The 12,211-nt window shown below is 43.4% G+C and overlaps 1 protein-coding gene across 1 annotated transcript in view; it reads right to left on the bottom strand.

Moving 5' to 3' along the window:
- Positions 1–12,211, bottom strand: part of LOC124578750 (odorant receptor coreceptor-like) — a 118,995-nt gene that overhangs the window by 86,744 nt on the left and 20,040 nt on the right. Inside the window, exon 3 of the mRNA XM_047131234.1 lies at positions 2,347–2,873. Within this exon, the coding sequence (XP_046987190.1) occupies positions 2,347–2,873 (527 nt within the window). The remainder of the gene's footprint in view (positions 1–2,346; positions 2,874–12,211) is intronic.

Raw genomic sequence — 12,211 nt, 5'->3', positions numbered from 1 at the left:
ACATATTTTGTCATATTCTCAGTGTCATTATGGAGATGTAGAAACTCTAACAGAAGAAAACAACAGAGAGCGACTTGAGGATATTAACACAACTGAATTTATCTTTTAAAGTGGAATTTCCCTGCAGATCAGTCAGTTACATATATACATGCACAGGGGTGCTTTAACAGCTACACAAAATAGCCGCGAAAACAGCTCGAAAACAGATGTAAGGTTAGCAGTGCCCTCAAAACATTTAGAAAACTATAATGGTAATTCTTTCAAGGTCACATTGACTTCTTCAAATTAAGAGTCTTCTTTAACGTCAACAAGCTTAGTGAAAAGAACTTGCTTATTGCCAGAATTCGTCCATTCCACAATGTGATTTCATTTTTCAAATTCATCTCTATCAAGTCAGAATCACCTTTCAATATGTCATTGTGGGCAGTGTATTGTCAACTTCACTTAAAACTCATGGTTTGCATCCTTTCCGGATGCTACAATTTTCGATCCTGCTCTTCTTATTCTTCCATAAACTCAAAAATAGCATACTTTAAATCAAAAACGTATTCAATGTCCGTTTGGCTTAACCAACTTACTCTGCAGCAATGTTTGAAGTTTCCTTACTCTTCGATAAATTCCCCCGAGAATTGCAGTTTTTAAATCGTTCTCTCAGCTACAACAATTTATCGCTTGGATTAATGTTTTGTGTTCAGCTGTTTAGTTAGGTGAGCTAGAGCGGTCATTGCAGTCAGGTCTGAAGCTGGGGCACTAGTTATGACTTTTATATTGGTATCATAATTTTCAAGGGGACTTTTAGCTATGCCCCTTAATGAGATACTTCAGCCAAACCAAATTATAAAGCAAACTTAAGGTTTGCTAAGGTTTGTTAATCTTTAGGGTTTGCGACTATTAAATTACTTTCAAATAACTTCCTTCTCATTATAAGAAAGGCATCCGCCGGACTAGCTAGAAAATATGATTTTTCCAGTCTGTCGATCACTGTTTTATCATCTCAAGATTACCTGTTTCAGGCACTGTCCTCCATCTTCAGACCGTACTCATCGTTATAAACGATCTGTCTTAAAGTAATACAACCAGTTTCACTGTAACACAAAGAAGAGCCAAAACATTATGACCTCTGCCCACAACGAGATAAAATGCTACCTGTTGGCGCTGCAGGCGCTTGATATAATAAGGAAAGTACGTAAGCGGAGTTGAGATGAATGAGGAATCGTTCTAGTGACGATGTCGGGTAGTAAATTGTGAAATATAGGGACAGGAGTGGCAAAGGTCATATTGTTATCGCCCGGCAATTGGGAACGTGCAGCTCAGAAACGACGAAGCCAATTGGCCGCTCGTGCGCTACTGTCGTGAGCTCCTACGCAAAGTGGTTGAAGCATTCTAAGATGACGAGTTGCCAATAAGGTGTCAGTTTTTCACGTCCTGTGACAGGACGTGGAGGATGGAGGCTTAACCTCTGCGTAGAAGGGGATAGGCGACGATCCGTGGCAGATCTGATGGCAAGGTACGACGCTGGTGCAGGTGAAAGTCTTTCCGAGCTCTTCGTTCAGCGCATATTGTTGAAGATGGGACTCTGCAGCAGATGTCCCCTAAATGCTCACTTGTTGACGCAACAACATCGTCAATTACAACTGCAGTGTTCACAGACATCAAGGCTGGACTGTGGGTCAATGGATGTATGTCGCCTGATCCAACGAATGGCTTTTCGTGTTACATCAGGTGATGGTCGCGTCCGGATACCATCATCCAGACGAAGGTTGCTCGAAACATTCACTGTGCCATGGACGCAGGCCTTTGTCGGTAATATTATACGGTTCACTAGGGCTTCCAAGGGACATAGGTTCTTAATCAGAGACATCACCACAGCTGTGGACTATATCATCATTATTGCAAACGATTTGCATCCTTTCATGCTTCCCTGAAAGTGATGGCATTTCCCTGTAGAAAAACAGTCGGTGTGAAAAACTCAGATCCTCCCTACAGTGGTTTGAGGAGCATGATAGTGCACTCACGTTAAGCTCAGTCACAAAATCGCCTGATCTGAATCCGGAGGAACACATGTTGGACGCTATCGAACGAGAAATCCGCGTCCACTAGTCAGCGGCCCATAATTAACGGGAACGGCATAACCTCTGCGTAGACATCTGCTGCGACATACCTCCGGAGAACTACCAACGAGATGTCGATTCCGTGTCCCACAGATTAGCTGCTGTATTGCGTTCCAAAGATGTATCAACGCACCAGCTAGCGGTTGGTCGTAATCTTTTGGCTCAACAATGTATATACTCAATTTAGTATTATGATGTATAGCTGAAATGTTGATTGATGTTTCATATAACTTACTCGATCATATATTGATGATGCCGTATGTTCACCACTAGCTGCTGGTACATCTCCTCGTCAGGATCGATGATGATGTCTCCAGACGGGTGATGCTGAACAGTGCCCGACGACTGCACGCCATCTGAGATGTCTCGTCTTCTGAGCACGTCCTGCGTGCTGGTTCGCCGATCAGCGGTGAAAACATAGGATGCTACTGCGCCCTCCTCAACTTCACCACCAGCTGATGTACTAGTCGCCTTCCGGACATCAGAAATGTTTTCATTCAGGACATCCAGTTCAGCAGCGATCATCAGCATGAGGTTGATGAAGAACAGATTCACGCCAGTGGTCGTACTGGTTGTCACCAGGTGGCTAGAAACTTGCGTGATGTACATCACCTCGTATCCTGGAGACACCTGGAGGACTGGTGGCAGCCACACAGGGAAGGGCGTCTTCCCACATGGCAAAGACGAGTTGGCCGAGTAGAAGGCGCACGACAGTAAGGGGGCCAGGCCCCACCCCACGACTGGGAACACACCTGCCACCACCTGCAGAGGATCGAAGCTAACAGCTGCAGCGAAATACAGGTAACACGAACCAGCCTCAAAACTTCTGTCACACAATTGCTCACTAATAAGTGTTCTACAATCAATAGTACACACGATTTTTAAAATTACTCTAATTTTCTATCACATAAGAACATTTCACAAACTGAGGTCTAATATGTTAAGGATTTAAGTCGCTGAAGCACAAATACTGAAACAAAATTTCAATAAAGTTCTACATTTTTATAATAATTATTGCTTATTTTTACAGGAAAATAGTAAAAAAACAACTATGCACATTACTCTTGCCAGCATTGTCAGTAATGTGTTACACTTAATTTTAGAAATTTCGCGTTTTTGATTTCCTGACTGAACGTTCGTCGCTCTTAACACACGACAATAGTCAGCCATCGCGCTTTTACTCCATCTTCCCTGGTACATCCTCTCAATCTCCACGTACTGATGAAACCGTTCTCCCCGTCCTTCCCTATAATTTCCCAGACTGTTTTGTATTTCTTCTGTTTTATTTTTGATTCCTTAGACATTTTTCAGTGAAGAACAGAAAGCAGTCTATACACACTATTCTCTAACATTCATTGTACACTCAAATTGACGATCCTTAATCAATCTGTAAATCTGACGAACAACAAAAATTACGGCTTTCACTTTTTCTTAACTGAAGAAGGAAAATTTCACAGAAAGGTACGCAGGATCTACCGTGTGGACAGCGTTACAAACGACAAGCCTAATTTGATGTATAGTGGTGGAAGCAGTGTATTTTTATGGTCTAAAAGCGGTTATTGCAAGATGTTTCTAGTCACGGGCACAAGGCGCCTCCAATTTGACCTCCCAGAAAATTTCATTTTATCCCCCAGATGGAAACGACTGCTATAGAATCATATGAAAGAATTGCCTTTAGAAATGATATATGGGAACCTGCGAGGGGAAAAACAATGGATGTGTTCTTAAAATAACTCTTTCTGCTATCAGTCATGATTTCGTGCGTATTGTGCACGATGACTTTCGGGAAATAATTCGCTCTCTTAAGTGCTTTTTTCGTGTCTCTTGTGCTTGGCATGGGAAACTGCCCCTAAAGGCGAAATAATCAGCAATGATCAGCGGCTTGAGGATGCAGAAGGAAATGGAAATCACTGCGCGAAAGATCCATTACGTGCATCCACAGGACATGTGGCTTGTAACTGAAAAAGTGTCACCATTACCTCTCCAGTGGCAAAAGGTTCCGGAACAATTCCCCATTAGGGTCTTTGAGAGGCGCCTCCAAGGTGGAGGTGATCATGAGAAAAAGTTTCAATGACTAACGAAAAGACAACGTTCTACATGTTGGGACGTGTAATGTCACAAACTTCAACGTTGAAGGGAAGCTACAAAACCTGAAAAGATAAATGCTAAGGCTCAAGATAGATATTGTAGGGAGACACTGAAGTGAAATGGAAATAAGACAAGGATTTCTGGTCAGAAAAGTATAGGGTGATATCAAAAATAACAGAAAATTGTATCATGGGAGTAGTATTCGTTATGAATATGAAGGGAGCGGAAAGAGCCTGTTACTGTGAACATTTCCGTGCTAGGGTTGTTCTTATCAGAATCGACAGCAAGCCAAAACCGACAAGTTCAGGTATACATGCCGACTCCGCAAGCTGAAGATGAAGAGACAAAGAAAGTATATGAGGATATGAAAGGGTAATACAGTACGTAAATGGAAATAAAAGTCCAATAGTCATGGGGGACTGGAATGCAGTTGTAGCGGAAGGACTAGAAGAAAAAAAGTTACAGGAGGATATGGGCTTGGGACAAGGAATAAGAGAGGAGAACAACTGATTGAGTTCTGTAGTTAATTTCAGCCAGTAATAGCGATTATTATGTTCAACAATCACAAGAGGAGGTGGTATACATGGAAAAGGTCAGGTGAAACGGGATGATTTCAGCTAGATTACATCATGGTCAGACAGATTCCGAAATCAGATACTGGATTGTAAGGTGTGCGCAGCAGCAGATATCGACTCTAATCACAATGTAGCAGTGATGAAGAGTAGGCTGACGTTTGAGAGATTACTAAGGAAGAATCAATATGCAAAGAAATTGGATATGGAAGTACTAAGGAATGTCGAGGTGCGCTTGAAGTTCCCTAAGGGCATAGATACAGCAGTAAGAAATAGCTCAGTAAGCAGAACATTTGAAGAGGAATGGACATCTCTAAAAGGGGCCATCACAGAAGTTGGAAAGAAAAACATAGGTGCTGTTGAATCCTGCCTAGTCATCGAATTGTGGGGCGTCTACCTACTTTCTCGGATAGCTAGACAACATTCAGACAAATCGTATGAATGAGTTTTTATTACGTAAAGGAAAAAACACAGTACTTAACTACTTGTTAAACAGATGTGCCTCAAGCAAAGGGGAACAGACAAAATATGAGTGTTGACGCTTCTGTCTTAGTTGCCAGTCTTGATGCTGCTGTAGAGCTGGGCCGCGACATGTCAGGCGCGGTGCTAGGCTAGGCGCAAATTGAGACGCGTATAGCGCGTGTTTCGCGACGCAGCGCAGCCCGTGTTTTTGTAACATCACAGGTTCAAATGGGACCGCGCAAATTGCGACGCGACGCGACTGGGACGCGACACGCGCCTGCGCCAGGTCGCGCGGCGTTGTGGTTGTGGCACAGTTTCTCGCGCCACGTGTCGCGCGTGTCTCGCTAGCACCGTGAGAAATTGAGGAGGGGAGCGGAAAAGTAACCGGCCATATGCTCACATCTGAACGGCGCATATGAGCAGTGGTAGTATTGCCCATACGATAAATTTTGCCTTACTGTGTACTAAATGTTATTGCCTTTGGGTAGTGTTTCGTTTTTTCCAATTTAAACGCTCCAGCTTTCTTCGTTAGCACATTATACTTTTCTGTTATTTATATCTGTATAGTTTTGTTTTGTTTTGTTTTTCTTCTGTCAAGAAAAATGCGTATTTCAGTAACTAATGAGCCACTGGCCGCTGGAATTGTATCATATGCCTCCGCGATGTTTTCAAATCGCAAGAAGGGACAGAGGGTAGTGAATAAGGAAGCAAGGAATATTATAAAATCATGTGATTAAGAAGCAAGGCAGGAAAGCAAAACAAGGTTGTCTTCTCACTGCCTAGTTTGCTAGCGTATCTGTACGATCTGTTACAAAAATACAGAAACGGATAATCTGCACAGGTGTGATCCCTTTGTGCTCCTGGTAAAAAGCGTCCAAGATCTGAAGTATAGAAGTCCCTCTGTGATTACTTGGATATGGATGTAATAATGTAATACGACACACTATACTACATGCATGTGAACATCACATTTCCACTGCAAGCTAGAAAAAGTCGAAAGCAGTCACAAATAACAATGTTTGAATTGGTTCGCCGTGATGAGAAGAAGCACTTCAATTGTTGCATGCACATTATCAGCATTAATGAACTAATGATACAACAGGCTACACAAATGAAGAAAATGATCGGAACTATTACGAAAGCAGGAATATCCTAAAAGAGTGTTATGATTAGATATATTTAATTTGTTGAAATCTACTGCTGACAAAGGCAGATCTACTTTCATGACAATGTTTTTCGAACTCCCAGCTCACAAGGCACTCATGGCTAGCTTGTGCATTCCTGTCGTGCGCATTATCCTCCGCTGTTGACAATGCACTGACCATTGTGTTGTGCGACAGATCAGTTGTTTATTTTTCTCAATAACAACTATTTTATTCGCGATCACACATTGTCAGTTTGGCAAGCTGTAGGTGAGTAACCAGTATCTGGCATGTGCCTGAAGGAACGCTCGTCATTATTTTAATACTGCTCAGATCAAGAGAAGGAATAAACTCCTTTGCTAAGTTTCCATTCCAGTCGCTCAGTGTTAAAAATACAATGGGTTGCGGGGATTTCACCAAAATTCCAACAGAACTGGCAATCTATTTTTGTGTGAACTGTTAACCTTTTCTCATTCGAAGGAGTATCACGGTTTGTGAGTAACGCCCACATTTCTCTTGGTGACTGGTTTAATTGTACTTCCTTTGTCACAGTATAATTTGCCAAACTCATCTCACAGCAGCTATTGAGACAGAATTCCGGAACGGAGTGCCTCATTAAACAAATAATTGGCAATCACAGAGCTCAAAAGCTTACGAAAAACTTCGTAGTGTCGGTTTGCAGTAACGTAAAAGAAGAAATTTCATGTTTATTTTCATACTACAAAGCTTTTGTTTCGCTAGCTGTCGATATTTCTTAAAAACTTGCAGTCACTCGAGTGAAATAAGTAAAAATGGAAGTATAAGTACTGATATATCGCCATAGATAAGAAAGTTCCGCGTGTTTAAGAATTAGCAAAACACTCTCTTCCTTGTGTGCTATCATTCGCCAAACTTTCGTTTCGATGTCTCGATCGGTTTAGGAGATATGAGAGATGTTGCGAGTATTTCTTCTCGCGGGCGTGAGATCGGAAGTGAGCGCGCTACATGGGATCCATTTTCTCGAGATCGGAGCAGGTAGAGATCTCCTCCCAAGTCTAAACAAAAATTCAACATGTTAGCTAAATTTCATACGCAGCAACATATGGTGTAATACGCTCCAAACGCAAAATCATAGGGACCCCTAATTTTCGTTGCAAACGAGTTTTGCGTGCTGTCTTACTAAAATGTGTACAATCACAATAAGAATGGTCATTAGCGAGATGATGGGCACTTCGCCACGAAGCTGACATATAACGCTACAAGTAAGGCAAAAATCAAATATTTTCAATGAATAGTTTCTGTAAAATTGTTTGAGGAAGATAACAGGTTGCACGCGCTTCGGTTCTGTCAGCGCAGAGCATTGCCGGTCGGCGCGTGCGAAGTATGGTGTACGCGTCGCAATATGCGCTGCACCCGCGCGACTCGTGCGGCACGTGCGTGTCGCACTGTAGTGCCGTGTCACGTCACACGTGCTATACGCGTCTCAATTTGCGCCTAGCCTATGTCCTCTTCGTATTGAGGCCGCTGCTGTCGCGTTGTCGTCCTGGAGAGGGGTCGGTCAGCGTGCAATTGGCTGACACCTTATCACAGCCCTCTCTGCTCTCTCATTCCCGCCTGGCGTGCCGGCGCTTGACATTCCTCCTCCCTCCCCCACCCCCACCTCAAAGTGACGGCTCGTCGCCGTATAGGGAACTCGACAACGGCTGAGGAGGCAGGAGCGTGGACGCTGCGATGGACAGGAAGCTGGAGCTACAGGGGACGGCAGACCTTCAGTCGTACTCCGCCATCTGGCAGAAACGTCCTCCAGAAAACGACCAGAAGGGCAATAACAACATGTAGAATGCGTTGGCTGCTGTGGCGTGAGCGGGTCCAGCTCCATCGGTAGGATGAGAGGAAGCGGAGGCGGTAAATGCTCCATCTCCATGGGGTCGTCCCATGATGTTGCGATGAAACCCTCTGGCAGAGAAGGATCACCGTGCACATCACAGTGGCGAAAGTGCCTGTGATGCGGGCGCTGGAATCCGTATGAGCCTGGAACGATTCATGTATGCGCAATATCGACGAAGAATCTCACCTTGCGCCCACCCACTGCTGCCGCTAAAACCCCTGAAAAACACAATATTATGTGGTGCGAAGCGATACTTCCGGCCTTCCTTTAAAGCCGGATGCTGAGGATGGTAGAGCAAGTGGAGCAGTGTCCAATGGCGGCGGCAACGATACAATTCCGAAGGCGATGGTCCATCTCGTGAATGCGAACGTTAGGAGCCAAGAAATAGTTGCAATGATTGATCCCTGATGTGTACATTGGTAAGTTTGGCCATCTGCTGCTTGCAGATTCTGGCAAAACATTACGCTTCGCCTTTTATCAATGGATGGAACAGCGCTCTAGTTAGATGCTATATGCCGTTGCGTACGCAAAGTGATTCAAATTCATTTGACATTATATGAGGGCCGTTGTGCGACACTAGTACTTCAGACAAACCATCGAGGTGGAAAATGAGAACAACGCCTGAATTGTACTACGTGACGTTGTCGAGTTCATTGCCATAGAAAAAGGAAACTTACTGTAAGAGTCTACCAAAATAAACCAACGAGTGTTCCAAAAAGGTCCCGGAAAGTCTATATGTGCATACGTCGCCATGGTGATTGCGGCTTCGACCAAGGAGAGAATTTTTGTGGCAGAGCGGAAAGATTTTCCTCACATGTCTGACACTGTGACGCCTTCTGTTCCGTTTGGGTATCCATACCTTGTCAAGCCCCCCATGAATCATGGACCTTGCCGTTGGTGGGGAGGCTTGCGTGCCACAGCGATACAGATGGCTGTGCCGTAGATGCAACCACAACGAAGGGGTATCTGTTGAGAGGTCAGACAAACGTGTGGTTCCTGAAGAGGGGCAGCAGCCTTTCCAGCAGTTGCAAGGGCAACAGTCTGAATGATTGACTGACCTGGAGTTGTAACATTAACCAAAACGGCCTTGCTGTGCTGGTAGTGCGAATACCTGAAAGCAAGGGAAAACTTCATTCGTAATTTTTCCCGAGGGCATGCAGTTTTACTGTATGGTTAAATGATGATGGCGTCCTCTTGGGCAAAATATTCCGGAGGTAAAATAGTCCCCCATTCGGAAATCTGGGTGGGGACAAGTCATGAGGACGTCGTTACAAGGGGGGAAAAGAAACTGGTGTTCTACATATTGGAGTGTGGAATGTCAAATCCCTTAATTGGGCAGGTAGGTAAGAAAGTTTGAAAAGGGAAATGGAAACGTTAAAGTTAGATATGGTGGGAATTAGTGAAGTTCGGTGGCAGGAGGAACAAGACTTTTGGTCAGGTTAATACAGAGTTATAGATACAAAATCAAATAGGGGTAAGGCAGGAGTAGGTTTAATGGTTCAAATCGCTCTAAGCACTATGTGGCTTAACATCTTAGAACTACTAAAACCTAACTAACTTAAGGACATCACACACATCCATGCCCGAGGCAGGATTCGAACCTGCGACCGTAGCAGCAACGCGGTTCCAGACTGAAGGGCCTAGGATCGCTCGACCACAGCAGCCGGCACTAGCTTTAATAATGAATAAAAACGTATGAGGGCAGTTAAGCTACTACGAACAGCATAGTGAACGAATTATTGTAGCCAAGATAGACACAAAGCCCACACCTACCACAGTAGCACGAGATTATACGCCAACTAGCTCCACAGATGACGAAGAGATTGAAGAAATGTATGATGAGATAAAAGAAATTATTCAGATAATGAAGGGAAACGTAAATTTAATAGTCATGGGGGCCTGGGATTCAATAGTAGGAAAACTATTTATCGTCCATGTTTCACTTCCATACATGGCTACAATACAATACAAATACTTTCAGAAACGGCTTCCTGGCACTTAAATCTATGCTCGATGTTAATAAATTCTCTTCTGCAGAAACACTTTCCTTCCCATTGCCAGACTACATTTTATATCCTCTCTACTTAGACCATCATCAGTTATTTTGCTCCCCAAATAGCAAAAGTCATCTACAACTGTAAGTGTCTCATTTCCTAATCTAATTCCCTCAGCACGACATGACTTAATTCGAGTGCATTCCATTATCCTCGTTGTTTTTGTTGATGTTCCTCTTGTATCCTCCTTTCAAGTCACTGTCCGTTCCATTCAACTGCTCTTCCAGGTCCGTTGTTGTCTCCGACGGAATTCCAATGTCATTAGTGAACCTCAAAGTTTTTATTTCTTCTCCATGGATTATAATTTCTACGGAGCATTTTTCTTTTGTTTCCTTTAGTGATTGCTCAATACAAAGATTGAATAACATTGCGGATTGGCTACAACCCTTTCTTACTCCCTTCCCAACCACTGCTTCCCTTTCATGCCCCTCGACTCTTATAACTGCCATCTGGTTTCTGTACAAGTTGTATATAGCCATGCGCCCGCTGTATTTTACCCGTGCCACTTTCTAAATTTGAAAGAGAATGTTCTAGTAAACATTGTCAAAAGCTTTCAGTAAGTCTATAAATGTTATAAACGTAGGTTTGCCTTTCTTTACTCTTTCTTCTAAGATAAGTCCGAGGGTCAGTATTGCCTCACGTGTTCCAACATTTCTACGGAATCCAAACTGATCTTGCCCGCGGTCGGCTTCTACCAGTTTTCCCATTCGTCTGAAAGTATACGTTTTAGTATTTTCCAGCCGTGACTTATTAAACTGGTAGTTCGGTAATTTTCACGTCTGTCAACTCCTGCTTTCTTTGGGATTGGAATTATTATATTCTTCTTGAAGTATTGGGGTATTTCGCCTGTCTCATACATCTTGCTCACCACATGGTAGAGTTTTGTCAGGACTGGCTCTCCCAAGGCCGTCAGTAGTTCTAATGGAATGTTGTCTACTCCCAGCGCCTTGTTTCGGATTGGGTCTTTCAGTGCTCTGTCAAACTCTTTCCGCAGTAACATATCTCCCATTTTATCTTCATCTACATCCTCTTCCATTTCCATAATTTTTTCCTCCAGTACATCGCCAGCTTTAATAAGGTTGGCGATTACATAACTGTCTGTTCATCAGTCTTGTTATTGTGTATTGTATTGTAATGTAAGCTACTGTACATTGTACTAACAAAAAAAAAGTCATGGCACTGTGAAAACGGCACAAACTTTTGCACCGACCCAGTCCGTCTGCATCGACTCGTGCTCGGGTCGTGTTCAGTTCTACAGAAGTATGGGTTCACCTCATAGTCCACACACTTTCGACTATTTAGAAGGGCACACGTTGCCCCTGCTGATAGTGAACGTCTCTGTTTTCAACAACAGTATTTCTACAGTTGCAAACAGTGCATGGAAAGACAATGTATAGCGTGAAAAGTACTACCAACAATGACGATGAGTTTTCTCTTTACGCAGAGTCTCACCATAAGTTATCAACAACTAAGTACACGTTGGCCACGTGTAAAATTGGTGTACTGAACGATTTTCGTTAGTGACAGAATATCAAGTGTCCATAGAATCGTCGAGGGATCTTATTACAGGTTACAAGTGACGAGTAATAGTGCCTGTATCTGCGCTCAAAGAAGAGGAAAGATTGACTCAGACCACTGGATCGCAAGCCGTACTACTAGTACAAGAGTTAAAATGTGAGTCGCTTTTTCATTCCTTGTGATACTGAATTTGACTGTTTCTAAACGACTCCTGCGTAAAACGTGTCTGTGCGAACGGACATACGAAAACATTGCATTGAAGGGCGTCTGTTTTTACACGAACACTTATTCTCACGAGCGCATATTAGCGTGAGCTACGATAGTCCCTTGTCATCGTAGAAATCCTGTAGTCATCTATCTGCTGAAGCAGCACATCTCTTCGTGGAGACTGGAAGAT

The sequence above is a fragment of the Schistocerca americana genome, chromosome 1 (genome assembly GCF_021461395.2).
Source record: "Schistocerca americana isolate TAMUIC-IGC-003095 chromosome 1, iqSchAmer2.1, whole genome shotgun sequence".
NCBI lineage: Eukaryota > Metazoa > Arthropoda > Insecta > Orthoptera > Acrididae > Schistocerca > Schistocerca americana.
The sequence above is the reverse complement of the archived record's forward strand: the minus strand, read 5'-3'. Positions and strand labels throughout refer to the sequence as shown.